This window comes from Sus scrofa, chromosome 7, assembly GCF_054392235.1.
Source record: "Sus scrofa isolate SSC_HxYL_T2T_F1_AM1 chromosome 7, Sscrofa_HxYL_maternal_Yorkshire_Landrace_v2.0, whole genome shotgun sequence".
Lineage (NCBI taxonomy): Eukaryota > Metazoa > Chordata > Mammalia > Artiodactyla > Suidae > Sus > Sus scrofa.
This window is the reverse complement of record NC_139389.1, coordinates 134,143,131-134,170,937: the sequence shown is the minus strand read 5'-3', so window position 1 is coordinate 134,170,937 and position 27,807 is coordinate 134,143,131. Positions and strand designations below refer to the sequence as shown.

General features: G+C 49.1%; 1 protein-coding gene and 1 long non-coding RNA gene across 13 annotated transcripts in view; both read right to left on the bottom strand.

Annotated features, from left to right (window-relative positions):
- The window catches only part of WDR20 (WD repeat domain 20), a 66,947-nt gene that overhangs the window by 16,834 nt on the left and 22,306 nt on the right, over positions 1 to 27,807 (bottom strand). For 5 of the 12 annotated variants that reach the window (XM_021081576.2, XM_021081578.2, XM_084970220.1 and 2 more), the window contains exon 2: positions 5,543 to 5,725. The exons of 3 other annotated variants lie outside the window; for them this stretch is intronic. In XM_021081576.2, coding sequence (XP_020937235.1) covers positions 5,543 to 5,725 — 183 coding nt within the window. Of the gene's footprint in view, positions 1 to 5,542; positions 5,726 to 6,780; positions 7,440 to 8,129; positions 8,487 to 18,359; positions 18,521 to 27,807 lie in introns of those variants that run through there. 4 more of the 12 variants (XM_084970219.1, XM_084970222.1, XM_084970225.1 and 1 more) reach the window with 3 other exon arrangements.
- On the bottom strand, positions 10,065 to 13,885 carry LOC146402097 (uncharacterized). Its single transcript, XR_014811431.1, has 2 exons — positions 12,954 to 13,885; positions 10,065 to 12,085 (listed from the first exon to the last, which is right to left on the bottom strand). It is a non-coding gene; the product is annotated as an uncharacterized LOC146402097 (long non-coding RNA).

Here is a 27,807-nt window from a genome sequence, read left to right as displayed (position 1 = left end):
CAGCCTCAGCGGGGAGCAGGCAGGGCAGGGGAGGCCTGGGGGGGGGCACCCAGGAGAAGAAGGGCCAGGGCTGGAGAGGAGGCTGAAGGGAAGCGGGAGCTCTGGGCTCCCGGCAAGCCCTGAGCAAGGGCAGGAGAGGCGGGCAGGGGGCCCCGGAGGCTGGGGGGAGACGCACGGCTGCCTGGCTTTCCATTCAAAGGTCAAATTCCAAGTTGCCCCAAGGCCTACTTTTATAAAATCACTCTCACAACCCAAACCTGGACACTGACGTGCCCTTTCTGCGGGTCGCGCCGCTGCCGCCCAGGAAGGGGCTCCCACACCCACTCCTCCCCCTGGTAATCTCCTCGGCCCCACACGCTCCATCCGGGATGCAGGAAATGGTCCCCCTTCTGGTATTAATCAGGTGACAGACAAACCCGAAGCTACTTCCATCGTTACCGGCCTTAACGACAAGGTCTCCTAACCATGCTCAACTAGCTACAAGAAAGCAAGAATCAGAACGAAGCCGTAGCCACACTAAAGCGCTGCCGCTAAAATGAAGCTTTTCTAAAGCGAGGATTTTTTCCTCTTTTCACTGTTACCAACAGGACGAGCAGGAAAAAATTACTTGGGGGGAGAGGGTGGGCAGGCACTTTACAATGCAGGTATAAATTTTCAACAGAAATACTAAAACTTAAAACAATTCGAAACCACAGCAGCTGCTGGAAAAGCTATAATGTAGCCACAAGCAAAAAACAGCAACGAAGGGCTTTGATTATGTAAAAGCATTTAAGGCCGGCTTCCCTCAGGAAGCACCAGGAAAGGGTATTTCAAAGCCGCGTGAAAGAGTCAGGTGTCCTTTTATCGATGTTAAAACTTTAAGGAGTAGATCATTACATGCTCATTTCCTTCCTTTGATTAAAAAAAGCAACAACAACAAAAAAACTAACAGAATGCCCAGCACCACACGTCTGCTAGAGCGCCAGAGAGGATGTTGCAAAGCCGGGCCTCCTCTCCTGCCCACTCCTGGGGCACTGGGTGCAAGGGAGCCCGCAGCCCCTGGTCTGAAAGGGAAGACAGCCGCATGGAGCAGGGCCCGGAGTCCACAGGAGACTGCGGCCACCCAGTGTGCCGCCCTGGCCTCCGCCTGTGAGCGAGGAGAAAGTCAGGAACAGCGGGTCTCATCGCAGGCCAGCGATGACAGAGGCCAGCTGACACGTCCTCTTCAGATCTGACATCTTACCAAGGAATCAAAAGGCACCTGAAAATCCTCTGCAGTCACCATCCTAGGGATTCAACCCAGATACCACCGGAGTTTTTACAAAGACAAGGCTGAGGTCATGACCACGGGGCAACTGCCCCTATGATCTTCCTCCCCAGTAGGTACATCCGAACCATGAGCAGTGACAAGCGAACTCCTCGCCCCTCCGCCCCTCCGGGGTGCAAAGCCAAATGCCGACGGGCCGACGCCCCTTCGCAGGCGGCTCTGGCTGCGCAGGTAGGCTCCGCAGCCTGAGAGCTGGGCCGACGTGCCAAGACACTCTCCGCAGAGCCCCATTCGAGTCTTTCAAGGGCAAAAAACATCGAGCAGGCTACAAATGGAAACCCAAACGCCACCCGGAAGGCAGGGGCAGGCAGGGTCTCGGGGCCCTGAGGCCTCCCTCCCTGGCTGGGGAGCTGGCAAGGAGCAGGTCCCTTCCCCCTCCTGGCTGCACAGGCCTGGCAGCCTCGGGGGGGGGGGGCCCTCTCTCCGCTCACTGGCACGAACTTGAGCGGCCTACGGGCAGGACTGGGACGGGCAGGGCGCTGGCACCTCTAACAGAAGGTGTGAGTGTGACAGTCTCACCTCTAAAAACAATTAAAAATTACAAAGACCAGAAAGTTAACAGTGAGCACTGGGATTCACGGGGGATGTGTTCCCATCTTCTTCTCTGGGTCTCAATTTTTTTCTATAAACAAATATTTAAAAATTTTTACGATCCTCTCTATTCCCAGAGAGACATTTTCATCTATCTTTGGTCTCAGGTGGATTTCTGGAACTTCCCATACCCGCCAGTCTACCCAGCCACGCATGTGTTGCACTTGCCTGTACCGGACTCCTGCAGAAAAGAGGCAAAGGCCTGAGTCATCAGGGCCGCAGTGTGTACACGCGTGTGCACACGGCCGGTGGAGGCTGAGCGGCCCTCGGCGAGGGAGGCGGCCAGCCAGGGGGATTTTCAGCAAAGCCAACCGACCACCTCCTGGCTCTCGCTCCGTCCTGCGAGACCCCCCCACCTCAAGCGAAGCAGCAGCCCTGGCCAGGCCCTGAGTGGCAGGGCCTCCAGCCTCAGGCCCTCAGCTCACACGCCCTCCCAGGCCCCTGTCCTCTCCGGGTCTCCTCCAGAGGCGGCTTCCCCGGCTCCCCCTTCCGCGGAGGGCGCCACCTCCAGGCACGCGAGGCTCAGCTCAGAGCACCTTTCCTCCCAGAGACGGTCACGTCCCTGCAGAGCAGGCCTTCGTGTCTGTCTGTCTGTCTGCTTCTCCCAGGCCCACTGTTTCCTCTTACATCACAAGCAGCCACCGCCATCTGCCCTGCGTGCATGTGTGCGTGAGTGTGTGCGCGTGGGGCGCCGCTGTTCACCCCTCTCCCCGCTCTGAGAGGGGCGACACAGGGCAGGCGTTTCTGTGGCTCCGGCCCCGGCCCCGGGCACAGGGCAGGCTGTCAAAGTCTGTCAGACGAATGAGAAAACGGCCACAGCTCCAGGTGCAAGTCCTCAGCTCTCACCTGGACACTTGCTAGAGCCTCCTCACTGCTCCTGCCACCTTCCTTTTGTCTTTCTTCACTCCACTCCACCTTCCACAAGGGCTGACAAGAGGTCTAAAAAACACATCTGATCCTGATTTTTAAAAAGCCCAAAGGTTCCCCCACAGCTTCCAGCGCCAGAGCCGTATTCTCTGCATGCCACGAAGGGCTCACAGTCCAGTTCCAGCTCCTCCGTCCGCCTGTGACCCCTGCTACCCCAAGGCCAACGGGCTGTGGGCTGGGACCCTTGCCTGCCTCCTGTCTTCTCCAGCTTTGAAGGCCTTTCTCACCCTCCTCCGACTCCTGTGCATTCTTCCAACTCAGGTCAAATGTGACCTTCCGGGAGCTTTCTCGAACGTCCCCCACTGAGCTGAACTTTTCATGTCATACTGTGTGCAGACTGAAGAACACAGGGAGCACACGGCCCCGGGACTCTGCTCACAGCACCGGGACGACGCGCGGCCCAGGCAACCTGTGCGTTGCCCCCAGCTGTGGGCTCCTGCGGAGACAGGGCCCATCTGGCAACCGCACGTGGGGGGCTCACAGTCTAGGGCCAGAGAGCGTTCGTGGCATTAACGTCCAGATCCCACTCAGCTTTGCTCCCTGACCTGGACAGTTCAGGCACCTTCTCTTTGACTACTTCCTCCCGGGTACAGTGGGGACCGCAGTCCACCCCCCGAGCAGAGGAAGCAGAAAATGCCCTGAAACCTCCGAGTCCTGCACCACCTAAGGAGGCAGCACAACTGCTTCAGCTACACTGCTGCACTCTGAGAAACAAACCCGAGAGCCCTTCCTCCTTCCATCCCGACCCGAACCCGAGAGAGTGCTGTCCATACAGCCAAAGATGTCCCTACTGTGAAGGGCAATCGATTTCGGCCCTAAGCTGTAAATGCCAAGTGGGCATTTTTTTTTTTTATAATGGCCACCCCTGTGGTCTATGGACGCTCCCGGGTCAAGGACTGAATCCAAGCCACAGCTGCGGCCACATCAGAGCCTAACCCACTGCAGGGATCGAACCCGTGCCTCTGCAGCGACCTGAGCCACTGCAGGCAGATTCTTAACCCACTGTGCCATCGCAGAAACCCTCAGGTTGGCCTTAAACCACATACAATCCCAGCACTCTGGACAGCCATTTTCCAAATAAGATGTAGAAAAGAGCAGGAAGTAGCTCAGGCTTAAATCACTCGAGTAAGGGGCTGCTTCTAGCCCGCAGCTGCCAGCCGTGCTGAGCAAGGAGTGGGTCTGGCTGATGCCCTCAGGGCCGGGCTCTCTGCTCCCGCCCTCCCCCAGCGACGACACACAAATCCTTCTTGTTCTCTGAGTGGCATTCTGTGCCATCCTCAGCTGAGCGGCCTCCCGGTCTTGTTTACCAAGAGCCTCTACAGGGTTCCAGTCCCTCCCCTTCAGGAACATGTCCCCACCTAAACCCAAACCCCACTCTGACTCCAAATCCAGTTTCTATTAAGAATGGGAAGAATGTGGGGAAGTCTGATTTGGTGCCCCCACTCTCCCCACCCCCCCAATCACCCAGCTACTTAGAAATCACTTCCACGGGTGATGTTAATAAAATATCTAGGTAAATAAAGTAATTTTCTGCTTTAGATTTTTTTTAACAGAAATGGGATTAAATACTTTCCTCTATATTTTGTCAATCCAGATGGCAAGTTTTGTTTCCAGTCAACCTAGATGAAACTAGGAGATGGCAGGGTTCAAAAGATTTCACCAAGTCCACTGGCAAAGTCAAACAGGAGCACCTCGGATGGGTACTGGCTATGTGTGCCCAGCGTAAGCCATAACGACTGCAAAAAGAATCAGAATTTTCCCTGCGAATGTTCTTCCCCAAACAAAATTATTTCTTAAACAACAGAATCGATAATGCACTTCTGGTTCCTTGACTTTAAAAGCAGGCAACAATGCAAACTCCTTGTCCTTTGTGAGAGGGGTCCCACGTGACCTGACCTTTGTCACATCAGGGCTGAAGTCACGAGCCGACTGGAACCCAGGCCTTCCAACTCCACAAGCCTACCTACCCCATCTTTTCCATTTACCAGGAAAGTCACACTGCAACTGAGGACGAAGTACATCAAATGCGTAGCAGCGACACTTAGGGCCGAAAGAAAAGCCACTCCAAAGCTCTTAAAAAATAATAAGAAAAACTGGCCACTTTCATCTGCCAGGTCGTCCTGCCACGGACAGCCCAGACACCTAGGCTCCCTCCAGAATGAAACTGAAGACACCAAAAACCCCAGTACATACCACAACACTGGCAAAAGCTATGCCATGTGATCCAACTGTAAGTGCCAGGATTTCTAATGGCGTCAAAGGTGATGTTACGGCAGCCTTTTCAAGAGCCAGAGAATGACTGAATTCTCAAACACCTGTGAACATCCGCACCAAAACTTTAACTACAACTGAAGCAACTAAGGAAAGAGCTGATCTGTGTGAAATCTTCTGGTGAGGTGAATAAGGTCTAGAATTCTTTACTTTAAATTATAAGCATCAAGCTATAAGGCTCATCCCTACCTCTTTATAAAAGAATTTCCAGGCCCTACAGACACCTGAGCATGCTCCATAAAAAACACACAAAACAGTTACCCCACGGAAGAACAGGCGAAAGTCAGCAAGTTCATTTACCACATTGAAGCTTGGGTAATACTAGGTACACAGGGGAGGAGTGAAAAGTGGGCTCAGCTCAAAGCGGAAAGTAAGGCCCACTACCCTTGGTAAGAACGTAGAGATTCTTAAAGGGATTCTTAACAGCTAAGACAGGGTGCTACTTACTTCCTCATTAAATAGTTTGCTAGTTTCTTTTTTGATTGGGTCTATAAGCTGGACTTGGCCTGCGGAAAAGCCCACTAGGAGAGAGACACTTTCTGCTGTGGCTGTGAGGTGGTTGAAGTCATGACAAGTAGGCTGTGTTCCTTTGTATATCCTTTTATCTATTGGTTTACTCAAGTCAGCAGCCTGGAGGAGAAAGAGAAAAATACACACGGTAAACAGCACATTGAGATGAGAAATCTAAGTTACACTATTTTATACGCCATTATGATGTTCAATCTTAAAAAGTATTTCAACTATTTTTGCAGTTCTTAGCAGTTGATAAAGTACTTTCACATACCTTAGCCAATCTGGTATTGTCAGACTATCCATAATATGTTTATGACTTTCGCCACTTCTTCAAACACAGTTAACAAAGACACTTGGACTTGAGGAGGAAAAACCCTTGTGATTCTAAATTCACTAGTTGTAAAATGCATCCCAAGCATTTCTTCTTCTTTTTTTTTTTTTTTTGGTCTTTTCTAGGGCCGCTTGGGCGGGCACATGGAGGTTCCCAGGCTAGGAGTCGAGAATTGGAGCTGTAGCCGCTGGCCTACGCCACAGCCGCAGCAACGCCGGATCCGAGCCGCGTCTGCGACCTACACCACAGCCCACAGCAACGCCGGATCCTTCACCCACCGAGTGAGGCCAGGGATCGAACCCATGTCCCCCTGGATGCTAGCTGGGTTCATTAACCACGGAGCCCGGATGGGAACTCCCCCCAAGCATTTGCTAACAGAGTTAATAACCACACCCAAGCTCGGCTCTCAGGCGTTTCACAGAACCAAGATGCTCCCTGACGAGTGCAGCTGCAGCCCAGCGGGTCTCCACGCGTGGCCTCCAGACCAGCAGTGGCTGCAGCAGCCTCGCCCTGGAAACTCCGAAATGCAAATTCTCAAGCCCCACCCCAGATCCAGGGAATGAGTTTAAAATCTTCCCGGTGATTCTGATGCCTGCTGAGGTTTGAGAACCACTACTAAGGCCCTGAGAAGCAGGCAGTGGCTCCCTTACTGGGTCACAGTGTCTCTTCTGCATTGGCTTCCAAGTAACTTTCACTTATCAGGCCCAAGCTCAGAGTCCCGTACCGGCATCACCTTTAATCGTGACAATGCCTCTTCAAAGTAGATAATGTTTCCCGTTTTACAGACAAGAAAACAAGTCTAGAGAAGGTAAAAGAACTCAGCCGAGGTCACCATACCTACCTAGGAAGTGGCAGGGCTGGACTGGGAACCCGGGTCTGTTCCGCCATAAAGGACAGGGAGAAAGCACACACGCCACACCCTGACTTCTGACTTGGGCAAAATGTGATTTTTCAAAGTGCCTTCCTCCTCTGAAAGCAGGATCTTCTCTGCATGAGAAACCTTCTGTGCAGTCCAGTATGCTGGGCTGTTCTAGTGGAAATAAAGGAGCCCTCCCCCGCCCCCCGTCTCGTGTGACAATCACAGGTTGGAGAGGACTCAACACGTCCTTTAGGACAGCCACCTCAGCCCGGTGTGCGGTTCCGGGCTCACGGCACTCCTTCTCTATGGACCACACCTCGCGTTGGGCTCTGGAGATTTCTTTCGTCCCAAAAGGCTGGGACATTGTCCCAAGTATTCTAGATTTTTCAGAAAACAGATATAAATACTGTGTGAAAAAGAGGACCTCAAAACGACAGGCTCAGAGTTCCCTTCATGGCTCAGTGGTTAACAAACCCAACTAGGATCCATGAGGATGCAGGTTTGATCCCTGGCCTCGCTCAGTGGGTTAAGGATCCGGTGTTGCCGTGAGCTGTGGTGTAGATCACAGACACAGCTCGGATCCTGCGTTGCTGTGGCTGTGGCTGTGGCTGTGGCTGGCAGCTGCAGCTCCAATTCGACCCCTAGCCTGGGAACCTCCATATGCCCCGGGTGCAGCCCTAGAAGACAAAAAAAAAAAAAAAACCTTTTCCATTATGGCTTATCATAGGATGTCTTATGTTTGTTATTTTTAATAGCAAAAAAAAAAAAAAAAAAAAAAAAAGACAGGTTCAAAACCTGAGCGTTTAAAAGTCTAAGTGGTACCAGTAACTCTGGGAGCCCCAGAGGAAAGGAATGAAGAGTCAGGCCGTGTGGACGCTCTCCTAGGCTCACGGCGCCAAACCCGCGAGGGGAGTCTGTCCGCCCACCCAGGGGGCTAAGTGGAGAGTGGTAAGAGAAGATGCACAGGAAAGGGCCTGGACAAGTGGAAAGGACTGTATGACCCAAGAGGAAGCCCCGACTCTGGGGCGAGGCGACAAGGGGAGGCGGGAGGGGCCCCAGGGCAGCAGCCAGAGAAAGGGGCCCCTGACAGGCCGCCTTGAGGGAGGCCCGGGCTGGGCCCTGCAGGCGGGGAAAGAGAGGGCCAGGCTGAGGGACCGCACAGCCAACCATCTCAGTGCAGGAAACGGCAGCCAGAGTAAAAATAGCTCAAAACATTCATAAGATACAAGGCAGCTCGAGTCAAAAATCAAATGTGAAATAGGAACAATTCAATTACTACATCTCTATTATCAGCATCTGTAACTCTTGAGACTTAAGTTTGCTGAAGAAACTACCCCCCGAAAAATATACATAAAATTATGCACCAAGTAGAAAAGTCAACTCCAAGTCAAGCCAAAAATTAACAGAGAAAATGAATACAAATTAAATGAGCAAAAGAAACACCATGGTTCTCCGAAAAACAGGAAGTTAAAAGCACCATTTTTTCCAAGTATTACTACCAGTTTAAACTTACGGACCCCTTAAAATAACTACATTAGCCTCAGTTATTGGTATATTTCTTTTATATTCTTGAATAATAAAAAATTCAAGTTTGTATTCTGCATGTCTTTTTCCGTTTCTTTTTCTCATATTTTTTAAATTATTATTTTACAAAGCCTCAGTCCAGAGAGACTGGAAATTCCCACCCTCGCACCCCACCCAGAGCATATGGAAGCTCCTGGGCCAGAGACTGGATCCGAGCTGCAGCTGCAACCTATACCTCAGCTGCGGCAATGCCAGGTCCTTAAACCAATGTGCCACTGCAGGAAAGCCTGGACATTTTTGAAATTGGTCTTTCGACACGGGTGAGAGAGAGTCCCACTGTCCTAGAAGCCGTAAGAGTAGTCCTACGCCTGAGAACATCTCTTAGCGAGGTCACACCTTCCTCCTCAACCCCAGTGGCACTGCCGGTACTAGAACAGCAGAAGCTGAGCCAAGCAGCAGGTCACTTACACCAGGCAAGACTCGCTGTGAAACTTGAAGGGTTGCTAAGTGTGCACAGTAAGAAATTCTCCTTCTGAGAAACCCGCGGACTCCCCCACTGCTTCCTGAGCTTCTGGAGCCTGCCAGCACCTGCCCTCTTTCCCAGCACAATCCCGTCCACCTCGTCTGGTCCGCACTGAGTTCTGCCTCTCTTCCCACTGACACGCTGCTGTCTTCCTTCCTCTTCTTCCTCCTTTTCCTCTGGGGGTGGGGGGGGGGGTGGAGGCGTGCTAACGTGTACTCTGAACCCCCGTCTTCTTAGCAGCAGTTATAATCACCGGAGCCAGCCACTCCTCCTCCCACGGGCTCAGCAGCCCCTGGCAGCCAGCTTCCCCGGGCAGATACAGTCTGGCAGGGGGAAGAGCTCAGACTTTGGAACCAGGCAGGCCTAGGTCAAACCCTGCCTTCCCTCTTGGCCTTGGGCAAGGTGCCTGTCCCCTCCCCCAGAGCCTCAGAGAACAAAGCCCCCTAGCTCCTCTGCAGGGCAGTGGTAAGGCCCACGGATAAGGGACATAAAGCACAGAGTGCTCACACCAGCACTTAGGTGGTATCTGCCATTATAATTCCCCCGTGTCGCATCCCGCCTGGGGGCAAATGCTTCAGGGACTTCCTAACTCCCAACACAGGGGGATGCGCTTACAGCCGGCAGCCCTGCTCTTTGTGGTCAGCCCCCTCCATCTTCCCCGACGGCAACACCAACCGCTGTCTAATGAACACTTTCTACGCACGAGGAACTTGACACTTACCAGCTCAGTGAATCGCACAGGTGCCCCTTGGAGTGGGCACCGAGACCATCCATGTTCTATAGCTGAGGAACCTGAGAGGCTTGAGGGGTGGAGGGCCTTGTCCCACCATGCTGCCCCAACCTGCCAGCCAACCCCCTGCCCGCACGCATCCTGAGTCAGGGCAGGCAGATGCCCCTCCTTCCTGGCTTCGTGAAGCCGCCTCTTGACTGGGACCGTCTCCTCTGCCCCGTCCCCAGGGGTCTTACCCTTGGTTCAAGTCCCATCACCTCCAGCAAGCATCTATCTCCCCAGCTACCATTCCCCGTGCTGGCTCCTTTATCTCAATTCTCAAGTACTTAATTTGCTCCACAAAATTTAGGGTTTAATCACGTTTGTGATTACAGTATTGCTTTATGTCTGTTACCATCAATTACAACTGAAAATTTCAACAAAAATGCCTTTAAAACAGAGAACCCCTCTATTAAACAGTTACCACTGTGCTACTGCACAAAGTTATAGTTTTTCTTTTTCAGCTTTTTGGTAAATCCTGCAGAGATTAGTTACAGATACTCCGTTTTGGTTTTAGTGCATCTGCAACCTTACTGCCAACTATCTAAATTCCTAAACATGTATTTATAGCAGAACCAGTTTATTTAAAAGTCTTACCAATTTTAAGAATTAGATCATATTTGGTTATTCAGCCCCAAGAGAGTATCCAGTTGGTCATAAATGCTCAATATCTGTTAACTGAATGAAACTGCAACTGTTTCAAAGGTAAGATTAAATTTCATCATTATGCTCATTAGTTTCTGCATAAGGAGTTACTGATGACAAATAATTTGTCAGCTTCTCATTCTCAATTTAACAGAAAAAATTTAAGTGATGGTTTAAAAATCCCTACTACAGAGACAGAGCTAGTTAACCAAAATCCTCACTCAATAAGCACCAACTTTAAAACGTCATGTTTCTTTTTTCCTTGGACTTTTGATCCTTAAAATCCGTGGAATTCTCTTCATGGCCAATACTGTCAAAACATGACATCAGCAGGGCGGGTTTAGCCCAGCACTAGCGAGCATTTAGCTTCCCAGGCCGCAAAGGACTGCAGAAGCAGCAGCTGTTCCAGCTCACACCTTCACCCGGGTCCCTGCCCGGCCCCAGGGATGCTGCTGAGCCAACAAGAGTGTGGAGGAGGGGCCGGAACCAGTGGGGAGAGGGCTCCCTCAGCTGCGTGGGCCTCCTGGCACCACAGTCCTCACGGGAGGCTGGAGAAGGAGTGGCTGGTCTGCGCGGAGCCCTCTTCACAGACACCTGCTACCCAACCCTCCCGAGTGCCCAGGAGCACCGACGTGATACGGAGAGTCACCTCAGGAAGAGATGCATGCTGGGCGATGGTGCACAGGAGGCACGAAGTCAGAGAGGGGGCCTTCATTTCCCCAAGTTTCATTCTCCCTCCCCTTCAGGGAATCAGCTCAGAGAGAGCCAGTCTCTTAGAGAACTTACCAGAAAAGAGTCCTTTTACTGGTGTACCCAAAACTGCCAGATACCCACCCAGACCAGGCGCTCACCCCGTTTACACCAGAAATCTTCCCTCCTAAGCCCGCTCCAGCGTTAAGCCTCCTGCCTGTTGCCTCAGTCGCCCCCAGGGGACCCCCAGGACAGCTCAGAGCCCTCCCGCAGCCGGGCCTCCTCCAGGCCCCTCCCAGCCGAGGCCTGGCACCAAGCTCCTTCCGCCCACTCTACACACGGCCAGTCCACCCCACACCTGCCAGGGGCACCGACACCAACACTCGGGGCCTTTCCCACCCACAGCCCGAGGCGGCTGACCTCCTGGGCTGGGCATCCAGGCCCGGCTCTAAGGGGCCTCCCGCCCCTGCCCCCTCAAGGGCGCTTCCTCCCACCTTGAGGCCTCTCCTTCCGGTCCTTCTCCCACCGGGGCTGCCGCCCTCCCTGCTGGCACGGAACCTCTCGCCCCAGCACAGAGGGCCCCTGCCCCGGACCTCACCTCGGGGAGGCGTTCTCTCCCCCTCTCCCCCGCGCAGGGCCAGCCGAAGGGCTGCCCTCCTGAGCTGTAACAGGGAGTCCCCGGACCACTGGCCTGAACGGATTCGTCACAGAGCTGGGCCTTGCAGCGGCGGGCGCGCCGAAGCCCATGACGCTGTTTGAAAATCCAGAGAGAGCTGCGGTCGGGCTCTCGACTGCCATTCCCTGTGACCACATCTCAGACAGCAGAACAGGAGGCAAACGGGAACAGGGGATCACTTCCCAGGGTCACGAAGGATCACCTGCTTAGGAAGACGTGGGACAACGAGGGCGCCCTTAAGATCTGGGATCCAGAAGTTCCCGACGTGGCTCAGTGGTTAACGAATCCGACTAGGAACCATGAGGTTGCGGGTTCGATCCCTGGCCTTGCTCAGTGGGTTAAGGATCCGGCGTTGCCATGAGCTGTGGTGTAGATCGCAGACGAAGCTCGGATCCTGCGTTGCTGTGGCTGTGGTGTAGGCCGGTGGCCGCAGCTCTGATTCGACCCCTAGCCTGGGAACCTCCATATGCCGTGGGAGCGGCCCAAGAAATGCCAAAAAAGACAAAAAAAAAAAAAAAAAAAAAGATCTGGGATCCAAAATAAACGTCCGTAAAGGCCTTCTCCCCAGTTCTTCCCGGGAGACTTGGCAGCTCGTCAGGCTCAGGGTTTCTGGCCCCTGTGGGGGATTCGTCCAGGGTGGGTCCCTAGCTGGTCACACCCTGGGGAACCTGGGCCAACGCCTTCCCAGTCACGGCAGTGAATGAAGGGAGACTCGGACCCTCAGAGCCACATGTTTAGTGAACAAAGCTCAGTGTGTTGGATCAAATGCAAGTCTTCCTCTATGCGGTGGAAAAGTACCTGGCTCTGATGACAAAAACACTCAACAGCAATTCGCAAACATCTTCGCCGCCATACTTCATGTACAGGTGAAGAGTTTAACATGCAGGGAACAGTCAGCTGCAAGGCACTGCAGTGATGCCCAGTCCACAAACCAACCCGCCTGCCCCTGAAGGAGAAACAAAACCTGACTAACCTTGGGAGACACCCACACAATCCACCTTTCTCAGTTTCTTCAGTCTGAGAATTACATTCAAAATATCTGCATAATTGGCATTAACAGTATTTAAAGAGTCTAACACATTAAAAAAAAAAAAAAAGATTATCAGGGATATTAAGAAGTCAGTCAGGGGAGTTCCTGCTGTGGCTCAGCAGTAATGAACCTGATTAGTAAGCATGAGGACAAGGGTTTGATCCCTGGCCTCGCTCAGTGGGTTAAGGATCTGGCGTTGCCATGAGCTGTAGTGTAAGTCACAGACATGGCTCAGATCTGGCGTTGCTGTGGCATAGGCTGGCAGCTGCAGCTCCGATTCAACCCCTAGCCGGGGAACTTCCATATGCTGTAGTGTCGCCCTAAAAAAAAAAAAAAAGAAGTCAGGGAGATCCCTTGTGGCTCATGGAGTTAAGGATCCAGCACTGTCACTGCAGCAGCTCAGGTCCCTGCTGTGGCATGGGTTGGATCCCTGGCCCAGAAACTTCCACGTGCTGTGGGCATGGTCAAAAATAAAGGGATACTATATGTAAAGTTAAAAAAAAAATAGAAGCAGAAGAAGTCAGTTAGGTTTGGGATAAACTATCTCGGCAGGGGAAACAAAATGTCAATCGACTGCACAGTTTCAAAAAGGACAGGAATGCTTCTCCCTCATACACCACTCTCGCTCTAACACCTACTAAAGGACCTGGCACATAGAAGGCATCATCAAGTAGCTACGGCAGAAATGAAACAATTCTGAAAACGGAGGGAAGAGAACAAGTGAAGTGATGGGAACCACAAGAAGCCAGAGCCAGGCGTTTATAAAGCAAACATGTAACCCTTTTGCTGACCAAAATCCTAACAATAATGCCTGCTTGGGTGCCCATCCGTGAGAGAAAACAACCCCATTAGCAAACACCAATGAGCCGACAGCTTACAAAGCACCCTCGAGCATCAGTTCTCCTGACCCTCACGGCCCCGTTACTTTGTGCCTGTAAGAACTCCGGCTGCTCCTATATCTTATAAACAGAGAAAGAGAACTGATGTCAAGAAGCAGCAAGGGGTGGAGTTCCCCTTGCTCGGTGGTAAAAAACACCCGACCAGTTGATGGAGCACGATAATGTGAGAAAAAAGAATGTGTATGTGACCGGTCCCCTTGCTGTACAGTACAAAACTGACAGAACAGTGTAAACCAGCTATGATGGGAAAAATTAAAATTAAAAAAAAAAAAAAAAAAAACCCGACTAGTGTCCACGAGGACATGAGGACACGGGTCCTATCCCTGGCCTTGTTCAGAGGGTTAAGGATCCAGGTGTCACTGTGAGCCGTGGTGTGGGTTGCAGATGTGGCTCAGATCTGGTGTGGCTGTGGCTGTGGTGTAGGCTGGCAGCTGATTTGACCCCTAGCCTGGGAACCTCCATACGCCAAGGGTGCAGCCCTAAAAAAGCAGCAGCAAGTACTGGGGTCCAGGCTTCCAAATTCCCGGCCCCTGAGCTCGGCCTACTGCATCTCACTGCTACCACAGCAAGTTGACAAGACAACATCTGAGGTAGCACCTAGTTAAAATTCTATCACTGTGTGACTCCATGATCCTACGCTCGCTGAAGTGGGAATCAAATATTCCAATCTTGCTCATTCTGGCCCAGATTCCAGACCTACCTTCTCAATGCCTTTGCCCTGCAGGGCTGTCTTATTAAAACAGAGTAATAATTCCAAGCATAACAACTGACACTGAAAAGGCACTTTAGAAAGCAGCTCTCTTCTTTGACACTCAGATTTCTCCTTTGGAAAACATAAGGACTTGCTGCTTATTGTAGAAGCTTTACAAATTCTCATCATTCACTAATACTTTCAAAGAAATAGAAGCAAGGAAAAACAGGGATATTGCTTTCTACCCTAAATTTCCTGGAAGAAAACAGAAGCCAAGTTTGGGGCATGTTTTCCTTCCAACATAATTTTCCAGATCAGGACAGTACCTTCCCTTTCTTAGGTTCCACTCCTCCTTCCTTGTCAGACACAGTGGCACACGCCTGCACTTGCACCGGCACACCAGACCCACGCCCTTTTCTAAACACAAGCCTGCGAGCTCGCTTCTGAAGGTCCTGACCCCAGAACGAGCGCCCGCCACTCGCATCCCTGAACTCCTCTCGTGTGCACAACAGCAGCGAGGCCACGAGAAGTAGGGTGAGAAGGGAAGGACGATGCCAGCCACCATCAGAATACAGGCAGATAAGGAGATGTAAGATGCCAGGGGTGCCACCTTCAAGTCATTCCAAAACGGGGAGCGATGCAGAGTCACAAAATGTACACGATGCATCCAGTGAAATTGTCACAGCAACCATCTGTGGAGAGACTTCTCAGAGGAGCCAGGGAAGGCTCCTGCTTTGCAGATCTGCTTTGGGCGGGAAGGGAACGGCAGCCCAGAAGAAGCAGGGCTGAGATTACGAGAAGCGTCTCCCCTCCGCCCCGGCCCAGCACTGTCCGTCAAGTACCTGCTGGAATGATCAGCTTCTGTTGTTATCACATGCTCTTTTTCCCCAAAGCAGCCCGTCACTTAAAAACTTCCCTACGCCAACTCTCCTCTTCGCCCAGAGTGGTTTTTTAAACTGAACTGAACAAGCTGCTCAGCTCCAGCATCTTCGCCCTCTCCGCGTTTTCTCATGTTGCACGCGCATTCGGGTTAAGTCTCCTCTCACAATGCGTGAGATGCTACAAATGGTTGTCATGGTGCTTCATTTAGACTAATGATACACTGATTTCTTCATTAAAGAAAAACTATGAATAAACATTAGATAAAAATCAATTTGCACACATTCTAACACCAGATCTCATCACATTAAAATGCTGACATATTCAAATGGCCTACTTTTATTAAATACTTCTGTTAAATATGCATAGAAATATGCATTTCTATTTCCAAGGGACTATCACCATCTCAGGAAGAGGCAAGATGCTTTCATTTCTGCAAAAGATACTTCAAATTCTTAGAAAATAGATATTTTTTTAAGTTCCCACTAAAAGAGGTAGGGGTGGGGAGGCATTCTATGACCTTTTAAAAGTGTTGTGGAGTTCCCGTCGTGGCTCAGTGGAAACAAATCTGACTAGCATCCATGAGGACACAGGTTCGATCCCTGGCCTCACTCAGTGGGTTAAGGATCTGGTGTTGCTGTGAGCTGTGGTGTAGGTTGCAGATATGGCTCGGATCCTGCGTTGCTGTGGTGTAGGCCGGCAGCTGTAGCTCCAGCTTGACCTCTAGCCTGGGAACTTCCATATGCTGTGGGTGCGGCCCTAAAAAGACAGACGGACAGACAGACAGACAGACAAAGTGTTGTGACAACGCTGGTAAATTAAGGACCATTTCAAAGCAGTGAGCAGTTCTATATGCTGCTTAACTACTATGCTATTGTTTTCCTGACATTTATATAATCCGTGAGCTTATTATGCTTGGCACAGCACACGGATAATTTTTCAGTTTTCCAATTCAAGTTGCTGAGGAACAAAGGCAGGACTCAGCAGAGGAGCCCCCACTCTACATGCGAACTGCCCGAACCCTGCAGTTGCGCAGAGGCCCTGCAACGCCCTGACGCTCGCTTCCTCATCCTGCACCGACACTGAGGCCTCAGGGCTGCAGACCTATCGGCCCAGGTTTCACAGAGCTTAGAACCTTGGCACAATGAACTCCTGAATCTGTAACACAAGAAACTGCAAAAAATGACACTGGTCTGTACCAGCAATTTTACATCAAATGACAGTATTCTGGGGCCGGTACCTCACTGGGTTTTCAAAGGGGAAATAAGAGAGCCATCTTCACCATCTCAGGAAGAGGCAAGATGCTTTCATTTCTGCAAAAGATATTCACTTCAAACTCTTAGAAAACAGATATTTTTTAAGTACCCCCTAAAAGAGGGAGGGGTGGGGAGTACAGTAAACTTATCTTACAGTAAAAGGAGATCAGCCACAAAAACAGACGGCCAAACTATTGGATTTGGTCTCTGTAATTCAAACAGTTAGTCTCTGATGGAGCCAGGCCTCAAGTGAGGTGAAGAAAGCAGCCTAAAGTCAATGACAGTAACAGAGAGCTGGCCCGCTCTAAACACTACCACGAGGAGTTCCCTCACGCCAAGGCAGGTTAAAGATCTGGCCTTATCACTGCTGTGGCGAGGGCCACAAGTACAGCCAAGAATAATAATAAATACACATACACACACACACACACTCTCTCCCCTTCATTTAAAATTTTATTTTTGCTTTGTTTTGTTTTTGTTTTATTTTTGGCCTCCTCGCAGCATACGGCGTCTCCAGGCTGGGGATCAGATCCAAGCTACAGGTGCGACCTACGACAAAGCTGTGGCAATACCAGATCCTTCAACCCACTGTGCAGGGCCAGGGATCGAACCTGTGTCCTGGCGCTGCAAAGACACCACTGATCCCGCTGCACCACAGTAGAAACTCCCATCTAAAATTTTATTATGTCACTGGAAATACTCATTTGACACTTGGAGCTATTAGTCATTTGTCATGTATGTTTTATACGCCCAACTAATCCGAAATTTTTTAGGACATAACTGTCTTACAGGCCACCTCAAAAACAGCCACTCAAATATGAAAAAGGTGAATTGGGTGAGTCTGCTTTCCAAAAATGAATAAACTCTTACTATAAATAACATCAATAAGTTCCTTGCTTGAGATTTGTTCACGCTCTCCAACAAATCCCACCCCACACAGCGAGAGCTTCCCCACTCTCCAACGGGAGTTAACAGAGGGTTGCGAGCAGTGAGATGATGACAGCCTGTGGAGCTCCCGCACGAGGAGCTCTAGCGGTCAGCGTTACACGTGCACGTCTGTGTGCACGCACCTGTGTATTATACGTGATGGTGGGGGAAATGGAGCGAGAGTGAGAGAATTATTGTGTTAGCTTCATGATCTGTACTGCACTGTCTGCAATATTGTATCTGTAAATAAAATACAGACTAGACTTTAAAACAATAAACAAACAGCCACTCAAGACATTTTTGGGAGTTCCCACTGTGGTGCAGCAGAAATGAATCCAACAAGGAACTGTGAGGTTTCAGGTTTGATCCCTGGCCTCACTCAGGGGGTTAAGGATCCGGCGTTGCCGTGACCAGTGGTGTAGGTCGAAGACGCGGCTCGGACCCCACAGTGCTGTGGCTGTGGCTGTGGCCGGCAGCTGTGGCTCCGATTGGACCCCTACCCTGGGAACCTCCATGTGCCGAAGGTACGGCCCTAAAAAGACAAAAGACAAAAAAAAAAAGAAGACGTGTTTGCTGTTTCTTCCCCACCAGATTGAAAACACCTTCGTAGCACCTGGAAAGACCTGAGCACTGGAACAGCAGCAGGAACGCAGGCGCAGCCAGCTTCGACACGTGGGCCAGTGCGGGTGCGGGCGGGAGGCGGGGGGGGGGTCGGCAGGGGGTGCGGGGCAGGGCCTGACCGCCCTACCTCAGTGCCCGGCGGTCCGGCGACTCAGAGCAAAGGCTTCCTCTCCTTTAAACACAAACTCAGCTCCTAGGGATTCATCTGTACAAAACATTTTTCCAGCGTGTAAACTATGTGTAATAGCCCAAAGCGGGCCCAACGCAAATGTCCACGCACAGGAGGCCAGGTAAACAGCAGGCTGTACCCGGACGACCACCTGCGGAAATCACGCACTGAGAAAAAACCCTGACAAATCTCACAAAATACGCTTGAGTGAAAGAATCCAAATATAAAAGAAGTATAGCATACACGAAATAATTCTACTTACATAAAACTCGAAAATTGAAAAGCCGCATCTGTGAAGTCGGAAGTGAGGGCAGTGTTTAGCTTTGAGGAGCAGCGGGAAGGAGTCGTGGGGGGGTGCTCCAGGTGGCTGGGAAAGCTCGTGGCCCCTAGGTGGCCTGGGGCTGATTCATTTCTGTTTGGATGCTATCCTTAAAATTTAAAATAATTTTAGATCAAATACATATACAAAGACAGTCAACGCAGCTTTGTGTCTCACAAAAGTTAACCTCTTCTATGAGTTCTAGAAATGAAAGGGATAAATCTGTCATGTCGCCTTGTAAAACAGAGACACTTACCAGCAAAGAAGGAAGCTACGCGCTGTATCATTAAGTGAAAAATGCAACAATAAAAACAACTCTAAAGATAAAAAGGATTACAAAGAAATCTGAAAGTTGAATCCATACACATTCATAATCATATTGTTGTAAGTGTATTGTTATTCTGAATATGTCTCTTAAAATAAAGCGAAATTTATGTGACTGTCATTAGGAATCCAAATTTTCCACATAAGAGGTATGAGTGCAAAATCATTAACCTTAAATCTGATTAGGAAAGATCAATGTGGACTCATGCGGGGTATTTTTTTTTTCTTTTTTTCTAGCTCTGTCCAGTAAAAAGGTATGACAGCAAAGACTCAATGGCAATAGGAACCCCTAGTGCCCAGAGCATTTGCTGCTTAAAGTCATCAAGGCTCCTATATACTTGTTATCAGGTATGGGGCAGGAAATGGACAAGACGAATCTAGAATACTTTTTAATACCTCTGAGTAAGAAAGCTATCAAAGATTACTGAAGTTGGGTCCAAAAGACTCAGGGGGCAAAGCAGAGGGACGACCACTGGTCAAACACGAAACAATTTAAACATAAAAACAATACTATAGAATTGTCATGGACTAAATAAGAATCGGAGTGCATACTAATATCAACAAATGAGGAGGGAAAGACAGCTTTCCTCTGCAGTAGACTAACACCTAATAAACATAGAAGGAAAAATTAACGGAGTTTGAAAACCACCATTTTACAATCATCAGAGTAATACGGTAATAAGTGATTCAGCCGAAAATCATCCATGGATGCTACAAAGAGTAGATGACGGTCTGATGAGAAACAAGATATCTACGTAGTCTCAAAGCATCCCTCCTCAAACTATGTACTGATTACAAAGAGAAAGCGGAATTTTACATGGATTAATTTAGCAAACCCAATGTTAATCGATGCTAAACTAACATCGCCCACATGACCTGGGGCAGAGCAGCTTCCCCTGCCGCCACTCAAGACGGCTCTGCGGTAGCCCCTCAACTGCAGGCTAGGAATCTAATCACAAAAATATCAAACAAATCCAAACTGAGAGATGCAAAACAACTGCTCTGAACTCTTTAAGATGCCAAGGTCATGAAAGAAGAGACTAAAGAACAGGTCCAGACTGAATGAGACTAAAGAGCCTGCAACTAATTGTAATGTATGAGCCTGGACGGCTCCTAACCAGGGGGAAACGGCCATTAAAGGACAACAAGGTGAATGGTGACATTTTAATGTGAACTGCAGATGAGATCAATGTGATACTTTTGATTGTGATAAATGCGTGGTGGTTACGTAAGAGAAAATCTTGTTCTTGGGAAAAGAAACAGGTTTATGCAGATAAATGGGTATAAGAGAACAATCAGAGGGGAGAGCCACAAAAGTATTAAAAGTGGTTATTAAATGGGGGTTAACATTTAAGTGACAATGTCTTGCCTATCCCAATCTTCTACTTTTCCTCAATAATTATATACTATTTATTCATTTACTTATTGTCTTTTTAGGGCCACACCCGCAGCATATGGAGGTTCCCAGGCTAGGGGTCAAATAGGAGCAGCAGCTGCTGGCCTACACCACAGCCACAGCAACACAAGATCCGGGCCGTGTCTGCGACCTAACACCACAGCTCACGGCGACACAGGATCCTTAACCCACTGAGCAGGACCAGAGATTGAACCTGCGTCCTCATGGATGCTAGTCAGGTTCATTTCCGCTGGGCCACAACAGGAACTCCAATTACATACTTCTTAAATGAAAAAGAAAATGTAGGCCAAAAAAAAAAAAAAAAAAAAGACTGAAACTATTTGAAAATTATTCTGGTAGTTTAAAGGCACACCATGGCCTAGCACAGGGTCACAGAAAAATACATGCCTTGTGGACCAACAGTGAAGTTCACCACGAAAGGAAAGTCAGGCCAGACCACGTGAACGCAGGAGCAGGAAGGACGCACACACCACCACACACGACACCATATTCTGAACTGGCCAAATCCTAGATTTCACACCAATCAGGGCTGCTGGTGTCTGTTATTAATGTTTCTGTGGCACTAGTGATGTCACTCAATGAGATGAGAAAGGAAGGAAAATTCTTTAAAGAAGCCAGCCATTTGGGGACAGAGAAGGAGGCCATGGCTGGTTCTCTGGTTTCACTCTGCAAACAGGACTGCGGCGTGGGAAGCAAGCACCGTGTCTCCTAATTTGCTACAGTGGCAGAGAGAGAGAACATTTCCCAGCGTCCTAGCTGGGACATTTCATCTGTTCCAAGTTTACCTCCCAATTTTCCCTCAAATGTAGATCTAAAATTCTCACAAGAACTGAACTCCAAATTTATCATCAATCCCACGCTTCCATGCCCTAAATTACCCTCAATCCAGAAGAAGTAGCTAAAAAGGTTACACGGAGGAATTCGTTCTTTGGCATTCAGTAATATTTTAACATTTAAAATCATGAGGCCTGAAATAAAAATACTGGGCTCAAGAGGGACAGTATTGTATCCGTAGTCTCAATGGGGACAGGACTGTATTTTAAATGTAGGTTAGCAGGCCAACTAGCTGAACAAGCAGTTCCCAGCCGAAGGCTGAGATCAACCATAATCCAAAAGTTAGCACTTGGCAACAATCACACATTTGCTTCACTCTAAGCATTTATCATTCATTATCTCATATAATAAAACATGCGTAATTCAAAACTTGCAACTATCAGCTTAAAAAGTTAAATATAAAGCTATTCACAAAGAAGTGGACTGAAGAAGCAACTCCTTTCTCAGTATGAATAATTCTGTAACAGATTTTCTCTATATACAATGGTCTTATACAAATACAGGTAACCTAAGTCTCATGTTCATGGAAGCAGAAGACAGATCTGGAGCTTTTAAAAAGTCACATTTGCGGAGTTCCCGTTGTGGCTCAGTGGTTAACGAATCTGACTAGGAACCATGAGGCTGCAGGTTCGATCCCAGGCCTTGCTCAATGGGTTAAGGATCGGCGTTGCCATGAGCTGTGGTGTGGGTTTGCAGACGTGGCTTGGATCCCGAGTTGCTGTGGCTGTGGTGTAGGCCGGCGGCTACAGCTCCGATTCAACCCCTAGCCTGGGAACCTCCATATGCCACGAGAGTGGCCCAAGAAATGACCAAAAAAATAAAATAAAAAGTTACATTTGCTCTCAAGATGCTGCAGCTTAAAACCGAACTGTCTAAAATAACAAATCAATTCATACAACTAAACCTGGAGCTCTAACTCCTTCCCGACAAGGTGCGCTCTACCCAGGAAAAGCAGTCAAGCAGCCTAACCCAGAGGCCTCGTTTCTGTCTCTTTTCCTTTCACCTGTGCTCTTCTTGCTTTTACATCAGACAATAACAACTAGTTGTCAGAACCTGAGATTACTTTATAACAGAGTAAGGAAATACAGAAGACTCTGAAAAACTCATCAAGCTTGGCCTAAATGAAATGACACACATTTAGTTGGTGCCAAATGCCAACTGCTGCCAGCCTTCTTCGGGCTGAGAAGGGAGGAAGGAGAACTGCATGGGGAGGAACAAGCTGCCCACCTCTTGATAACCCCAAGTTCTGGATCTGGCTGTGTCCTCAGCAACTAAGGCCAGCGCGTACTCCCACAGCTCTCTCCAAAGCTCCTGACTGCCTTCCAGAAAATCCTTCCTCTGCAGCCAAGCCAAATGCCCACTAATAAAATTCTGGCCAGTAGGGATGTATGCAGATATAAGAAGGAAGCATCAATAGGTAGCAAGTTTAAGCTAAGCCGCATAGACACTGAAAGCTAAGAAATGCAGGCCAGTAGCTCAGCTAGGTGGTACGTATGGTTATGACAAAGGCTGAGGTTCCAAATACCAGCAGGTCCCGCAAGCAGCATTTGAAGTTTGTAAGTGGTCATATACAGAAAGACAGTCTTTAGAGTGCCATGGAAAGCTGCCCTTTTGCCTCCATTTCTCTCTCTTAGATTACTGCCACTACAACTGTCTTTAAATTAGAAGGGACACACAGTATCATGGCAGCTCCACATCTTGTTGTCCACAGCCAGTCCAAGTACTTGTGCTGTTCTCACAAAGTTTTCAGACCTCAAGTCACGTATGTGCAGCTGGGCAGCAAGAAACCATGGCACACTCAAGGACCCAGAGGAGGAAGAGCATGGCAAAGCAGGGACCCAGCCAGGGTCTGTCCCAGGGCAGGTCAAGGCGGAGAAAGGCTCCAGGAGGCTGCTTTCAAACCTGAGATGTCCCAATCTAGACAGCCACCTGCCTTCATCACAGCTCTTCCGCCTGAGTCCCTAGCAAATGACTCAATCACTTGACATTTTTAGACAGCTTAAGGAGTACCCACTGTGGTGCAGCGGTTTAAGGATTCAGCATTGTCTCTGCGGTGGCACGGGTTCAATTCCTGGCCTGGTGCATTGGGTTAAGGATCTAATGTTGCTGCAGTTGTGGCATAGGTCGCAGCTGCAGCTCAGATTTGATCCCTGATCCAGTAACTTCCATATGCTTCAGGGTGCAGCCAAAAAAAAGGAAAAAGGCGGTGGGGCTTAAGTTATTTCTCTATTCAAACCCACATAACAATCTACACGGGCCCTAACCCAGGAAAACAAAAACACCGAATAGGGTACCATTTCAAAAAACTAAAGTGACACATTGTACAGAATCACTCTGAGGAGTCATCAGGGGCACAGACTGTGAAGCTCAGATGCCTGGGTTTGATGTGGGTTCCACCACTCCTGCCCTGTGAGCTTGGATTAACTTATTTCTCTTTCTACACGACCCCTTCCACAAAATGGGGAAAGGGAAATACCAAAACAGTTCCTACTACACACAGTGTTTGAGGACGAAGGAGTTAAAGTACTGTGACTGGAATAGCACCCACACAAAGTGCTATTAGCATTGTGCTATTAGCATTATTAAGTAAATAACAGCCATTTGCATTTGTTAAATGCACTCAAACCAAGAAGTACGATGAGTAAGCTTAGAAACAAGCATTTAACTTCCGGTAGGAATTTGAAAAATGAATATATTTTCCGATTTAGTTGCCTGTCCAAAAATGCGTGGGGGGGAGGTGAAGGTTAGAAGGCGAGGAGGAGGGAGGGCCTGGTAAGAGGAGCCGACCACCTAACTGCTGAGCTGCACAGAGGCAGCTGTCCCCCTGCTCAAAGCAGGGCTCAGTCTGCTAGCACTTGCTGACTTTCATAACACAGCTGGACTAAAGCAAAGCCAGCAAAATTACTTTTTCTGATCAATTAAAAACTTTTCCGGAGTTCCCGTTGCGGCTCAGTGGTTAACAAATCCGACTAGGAACCATGAGGTTGCAGGTTTGCTCCCTGGCCTTGCTCAGTGGGTTAAGGATCCGGCATTGCCATAAGTTGTGGTGTAGGTTGCAGATGCGGCTCGGATCCCGCATTTCTGTGGCTCTGGCGTGGGCCGGTGGCTGCAGCTCTGATTTGACCCCTAGCCTGGGAACCTCCATATGCCGCGGGAGCAGCCCAAGAAATGGCAAATAGGCAAAAAAAAAAAACTTTTCCAAATTCAATGTAGCATAATTTTTTCAAGTTTTAAGAATACTACAAGTGCAAGGGCCAGAGCTATGTCATATCCCAATGTATACCTCACCAAAAGTACACGTTGATTTCTGGGTCAAATATATTGAGTAGCACATACAATGTGATGACTAGACACGTGTGAAAATGCAGAGGTTGGGCTATGATCGCAAAGTCTCTTTCACCTCCCAATTCTCTGATATACTTAAGTAAATGACTATTCAGAAAAGGAAATAAAATGGCTTGTGTCTATATTAAAAAAAAAAGAGAGAGAGAGAGAGTTCCTTTTGCGGCACAGTGGAATGAATCCAACTAGTATCCACGAGGATGCAGGTTCGATTCCTGGCCTTGTTCAGTGGGTCGGCGAAGCGGCGTTGTTGTGGCTGTGGTGTAGGTCGCAGCCGCTGCTTGGATCTGCTGTGGCTGTGGTGTGGGCCGGCAGCTACAGCTCTGATTTGACCCCTAGCCTAGGAACCTCCATATGCCCCGGGTGCGGCCCGAAAAACAAGAAGAAAAGAAAGAAAAAAGTGCTGAAAGGTTGTTGCTTAGTAGACTGGGCTAAGAATACGAGGGGATAAGTCCAGAAACGGGTATTACAACCATTTGTGACATGAGCACGTGACGGGCACATACTCACATGAACGCTTTGGGAACAAGGTCGTACAGGAAAGGCAGGGTGGTGCAGCAGAGAGCACACAGGCTCAGGAGTCTGCGAAACCCACTGGACTCTCCCGAGGCCACTTACCTGCCGTGAGCCCCTGGCAAATTACTTCACTGCTCAGAGGCTCCCCTTCCTCAGTCTCTACAGAAGGTGGGACACCCCACTCCCTATTCCACAAAGTGTCTGAAAGGATCAGACAACCTGTGTGAAGACACCTGGTTGAGCGCCCAGCACTAAGTAGGCATTCGATCCATGGCTATTAACATAATCCACAAATTAAATGGCCAGCACTCTGAGTGTTCACCATGAGGCCATGAGACCCCATAAGGCAGTGGTTCTCAAACTTCAGCACCACTGGCTGGTAAGACAGAGGGCTGGGCCGCACCTCGGAGTTTCTGGCTCCACGCTCGAGAGGGCGGCCGCGAGATCTGCATTTTCACCGGGTCTGAGGTGCTGCAGCTGCTGCTGCTGCTGAGAACCACGTGGAAGAGACCCTCTGCTGTAAGGGAGAGAGAAGGAAAAGGAACCCGACGGTTCCTGGAAATGTGAGAAGTCAGACAGACGACAGCACGGCTGAGCAGAAAGGTGCCGGGTGGCACCTGAGAAAAGACCAAGACAGACAGACACAACAAGCGTGCAGGGCCGCGAGGCGCCGCCTTGGCCCCTTAAGTGTCTGTGTGGAAGAGCCTCCCCACGAGAGCCGACGGGTTCGGAAGAGGCCGCTGTTAGGCTAACTTTCTTCCGGGCTCAGCTTGCATTTTCTGATGGGTTCGTACAGTGACTCATGACGATCCTTGAGAAGGTTAAGCACGTGGTGAAACGACAAGCAGAGATGCGCCAACAGGGAAACGGGAAGAGAGGCGCCGAAGCAGTGAGAGCCCTTCGTAGAGCCCGATGCGGGTGATCCCAAAGCATCCTCCCCTCTGCAGGCAGGGCCTTCCGACCTCCTTCCGCCAGGCGAGCGCCCGTGAAGGGAGGCTACCGGATGGGAGAATCAAGCCCGTTAAGCCCCACGTACTAACTTGGCACAATCAGCCGTTCACCGAGGGAGCTAAGAGACCTCAAACACAACTCACTGAAGTCAGAGGGTAAAATCTTTTATCACTTTGGTTTTACATCACTCACTAAACATGTTCCTTAAGTGCACTACAGAATAGTACTTAGCTACCACTGCACCTATATTACTGATCTTAGTCTTTATTTACCAACTGAAAACTCTACAAAATTTATTTCAAAACAATGGTCACTACAGCAGAAATCACCACAACCATGTAAATCTCAACTATGCTTCAATAACTAAAAGTGCTCACCAACAGACGGTGCCTCACTCCTTACTTTTAGGTCAACACCGGTCGGATAACTACAGCTCACACTGAAAAAATACACAGGATACCACCATCCACTGCCTGCACCACTCAGAGTTCAGCAGAAAACTGCTGACAGGTTTTTCTCCAAAAAAGACCTAAGAAATCAAGAATTCCTAAGACTGCTCTTAAAAAGGGAGGAAGGACTGAAACCCCACCTCACATCTCATTCCAGAGGAAGTCTCGGCAGTATCAGAGAGACACCAAACACAAACAAGGCAACCTCAGGAGAACAAGAAGAAACCATGAGGACTGAAATTAGAAGAGCTAAGCACGACCCCAAGCCCACAGCATATGAGAAAAGAGTAGTAAGTTTGTCTATAAAAATAAAATTTCTACCCAGGGAAAACACCCTGAGCGAAAATCCGAAAGCAACTGACAAATGGCACCGTCTTCAACTCAGATCACAAATTAAGATCTGGAGTTTCCGCCGCAGCTCAGCAGAAACAAATCAGACGAGGAACCATGAGGTTGTGGGTTTGATCCCTGGTCTCCTTCAGTGGGTTAAGGATCCTGCGTTGCTGTGAGCTGTCGTGTAGGTCGCAGATGCAGCCAGATGTGGCGTTGCGATGGCTGTGGTGTAGGCCTGATTGGACCCCTAGCCTGGGAACCTCCATATGCCAAAGGGGGGGGGCTAATTTGCATAAAAGAGAGCTCTACAATAATAAGAAAAAGAAAAAAAAAAGACCAAATCCTAGTAGAAAAATGAGTACAGGACATGGACAACCCCCTTAGAAAATACAAATGGCTCTTGAATATATGAAACGATGCTTATACCACTCTTCATCTGTCAAATTGGCAAAGATCAAATAATAGCGCACTGGGCCAGAAGCATAAATTGGTACGACCTGTGGGAGATAATCTGTGCCTATCAAAATCACAAATATACATATCCTTTGATCCAGCAATTCCATTCAGAAGAATTTATTCCTCAGACATACCAGCAACATGGCCAAATGATCTATGTCCAAGGTTACTCCCTGCAGCACAGTTTGCGATAGCTAAAGACTGGAAACAATTTCAGTGTCCATCAAAGAAGGAACGATGATACAGCCACACAATAGGACACTGTGAAGCTACTAACAGAATAAAGAGCTCTTTACACAATGACAAAGAATAATCTCCAAAACATATTTTATAAAACAAAACAGAAACAAGGTGCAAAACAGCACAGATGCTAAAACTTCCATTTTTTTTTAAGAGAGGGAAAATAAATGTGATTTTATGTGCAGAACCATAGGCTGTCTCTGAAACACACACGGGAACTCAACACTGGTTACTTCTAAGGATGGATGGGGTACTAGGGGACAGACTATGGGAGATTTTTCATGGCAGGTCATCTGAACTTTGACCCATGTGAATATACTGCCTATTTAAAAAATAAAACACACCTATAAGAAGAAGTCATAATACTATGTTCTAAATGAGGATTTTCTAAGTTACCTGAGATAATAGATTCCTTTCACAGTCTATCTACTGAGCTCTACATGCACCAAGCACTGCGTGAGGCACTGCGTCCCAGCAGTGGAAACGGATAAATCCCTCCTCTCGTGGACTTTAGGAGCGACACGGCCAG